Genomic DNA, 3,143 nt, shown 5'->3' on the forward strand with positions numbered 1-3,143 from the left:
ATTATCAGTGAATCCAAGAAACTGAAGAAGAACCACCTTTGGGGGCCATTTTTCCCTGCAGAGCAGGAGTTGGCCTTTTTTGGTCACCTTGGTCCCCTTTTGCAGCAATGTTTTTACAGCCAGGTGTTCTTCCTGCCGCCAACCCTGTTGGTCGCCTCTTGCAACACACAGGGAATTACCAGTGAACTGGTACTCAATTTGCCGACCTCGGAAGGATGACAGGCTGAGTCAACCCTCCTGGCATTAATTCAGCGATCGACCGGGATTTAAACCCAGGATCCTAGGATCACACGCCGGCACCCCAACCACTAAGGCAACACCAGGCTCCAAGAATGGTGTGAAATACCTAAAAGAGAGAATTAAATGGGTAACGGAACCTGAACATCTTGGATTATGCTGATTAACGACAGGCATCATTTGACAGAGTTGAGAATAACGAAGGCAATTGTAAAATGCAGATGGATCAAGAATATCTTGGAATCGAAGAAGTCTTCTATTGGAACAAAGAAGATAATAAAGTCAAGAATATGGATCAGGTTATGGTGGGTATGAGGTGTGTGGAACTTGTTGACAATGGGCATAAGGAGGATAAAAATAAGTTTTGAAACCTGGACCATGAGGTAGGTGCTCGGCATGTTTGGATGGCTAACGTAACCAACACTGAAATGGGAAGGAGATGAGGAACTGATGAATACTTCAGTACCATCAGGAAGAGAAAACACCACTGTTCAGGACACAATGCACAGTGTAATTCAATGCTTTATAGAATAGTTGAGATGGAGCTAAGAGCAAAAACAGAGAGGTAAACCAAGGATGGAAGATAATCTCAAACATCAATTTGGCTGAAGCAGTAAACAAGAGACCAACCAAGATGGGAAAGAATATGGAAAGATTTTCCTCGGAATCCTTTTCCTCTTCACCTGGAAAAATGCTTTGACTTCGACCTATTGATTGAACTTTGGAGAACCCAAACGAGGCGCCAAATATGTCCCGCCCCCCCCCCCCCCACCCCCACACCTCCACCCCCGCCCCGTTCGCTAGACCTCACCCTGTGCAATTTCCTCTTGTGGAGCTTTGAGGGCAAGGTTTTATGCAACTTAATCAGCGAACATTCAAGACCCGAAAGAGCCGATTCAAGCAGCTTTTGGAGAAATTACGGTCGGAATACGATAGAAAACCCCTTTTCTCTGAAGGATGCACACTGCTTGAAAATGATGGAAATCATGTCGAAGTTCATAACTTAATACGTACACTTCTGCATTCAATAAAAGTTTTACCCCAAAAACTTGAAATATGTACCTATATCCTTGAAATATTTTGATCGATTTTGATTTTCAGCAACAGAATTACAGGGATTCAAAACCAGGAATAGATCAATGGCCCACCCTATCTATATTGGAATATAATTTATGAGCCGTCGGCATTTTTATTTTTCCAAATGTTATTTTCTCATGCCCGTTTCCTCGTGTGTCCTCGTACCATCCCGACAGTCGCAGTATCAATTCTGCTACGACATTGCCCTGGAGTACGTCGACTCGGCTTGAGGGAGACTAACCGTTTCGTCCCGAAGGACATTCGCTCGGCGACCGATTGTTGGTTTCTCTCGTCATGCTTTGGCGGTCAGGTCTGCCATGTTGTGCTGTTGTGTCCTCCGCGCATGAACCGTTGAAGATTTGTGTATTTTTATAAACGATTTCTACACATGCTTTGTAGACGGACAAGTTTGACAAGTGGATTTTGAGGAGTATGGGGTGGGAGGGATGGTTGTACATAATGTTTTTTTTTATAAAAATGCTTAATGTTAAATACAAGTGCAAGTTATTTTCCTAACTTGCTGTTTTCGAAAGTACTCAGAGTGAGATAAACTACTGACTCGTTCTCATCCACTGGTAAACCACGAGTGTGGGATCTTCATCTCATTCACTACCACAAACCAAAGACGGTATGTGTGTACATAGTGTACAGTCAGTTTACTTATTTATTTTGTTGTGGCTTCACCATCGTTTGGAGATGACAATCACATCCCACCAAGGAAAGTGTGGAAGCGGGGTTGAGAGTTGGACGGTCAAGGGTCGTGTTTTGCAATGAAGGCCTTGACTTTGAAAATGTAAAACAAAAGTATGAATCCAACTTTCTGTGGAATGTGATAACAGAAGGCCCAAACATCAGGAAGAGACAGGGCCTCAAACTGATGGTGTCCATTTATATTTGGTAATAGGATTCCAAAAGCAAGAAATGAGATTTATTGGCTGTTTGAAGAAAAATTCCAAATTGGTTTCATCACATGTTGGCTTATCTTAACATTACCATAAACATTCCAAACATTTTGTCATCCTTAGATTATTAGTGTCGCAGCCAATTTCCAGAATGCACCGAATTTCTATTTTGTTTCAACCTCCTTAAGAGAAAATATCTGATGCTTAGAATTGTTTGAAATACATCTGAGAACCAAGGAAAACCATGTTGTGGAAGTTTTGGAGTGGTTATATTTGCTCTATTTATGTACAAACCAAGCTACCCTGCCATAAACTCTCAAAAAGCTATTATAACATGCACATATGATGTTGAATCTACTGTAATGGCCACTTAAGAACATTACATGACTGAAAGTAGTAAAGACTATATCAAACAAAACTAGGACGGCACTCAGTAGAGCCCATACCTCCGCTAGGCTGAACAGTTTACTTTGTATCCCACTGATAGGCCGGATCTGGATTTGGACATGAACCAAAATCTAATCGGCTTGTTCTTGTCGCCAAACCAACTCGTCCATCAAGTTTCGTCTGAGCCCGTCTATAACCTTTTTCAATATCGTGCTATTACATATACATATATATATCTCGTTTTTGGCCCTATCTCTCAATGATGAAGGATCGGGATCCACATCTTCACCAAAATCGAATCAATTTTTCATTGTCACACACCCAATCTGTCCACCAAATTTTGTCTGAATCTGTCCATAACTGTTTGAGATATACTGCTCACAGACAAACAAGCAGACTGACAGAGGTAAAAACATAACCTCTGTCCACCTTCAGTGGCGGAGATAATAAAATACAGTACAGATTGTTCAACAACTATTTTCACAAAAGAACCACATTTTTCGAAACAGAAATGTTATACGGTATAATGGTTTATTCAGG

At 41.4% G+C, this 3,143-nt stretch overlaps 1 protein-coding gene across 4 annotated transcripts in view; it reads left to right on the forward strand.

Moving 5' to 3' along the window:
• The window catches only part of LOC137438851 (receptor-type tyrosine-protein phosphatase kappa), a 493,330-nt gene extending 491,546 nt beyond the window's left edge, over positions 1–1,784 (forward strand). For all 4 annotated transcript variants that reach the window (XM_078767331.1, XM_078767333.1, XM_078767332.1 and 1 more), the window contains one exon: positions 1,491–1,784. In XM_078767331.1, the coding sequence (XP_078623457.1) occupies positions 1,491–1,544 (54 nt within the window). In that variant the 3' untranslated portion in view covers positions 1,545–1,784. The remainder of the gene's footprint in view (positions 1–1,490) is intronic.
• Positions 1,785–3,143: the final 1,359 nt, after the last annotated feature.

This window comes from Myxine glutinosa, chromosome 13, assembly GCF_964187855.1.
Source record: "Myxine glutinosa chromosome 13, kmMyxGlut1.1, whole genome shotgun sequence".
NCBI classification, from domain to species: Eukaryota; Metazoa; Chordata; class Myxini; order Myxiniformes; family Myxinidae; genus Myxine; species Myxine glutinosa.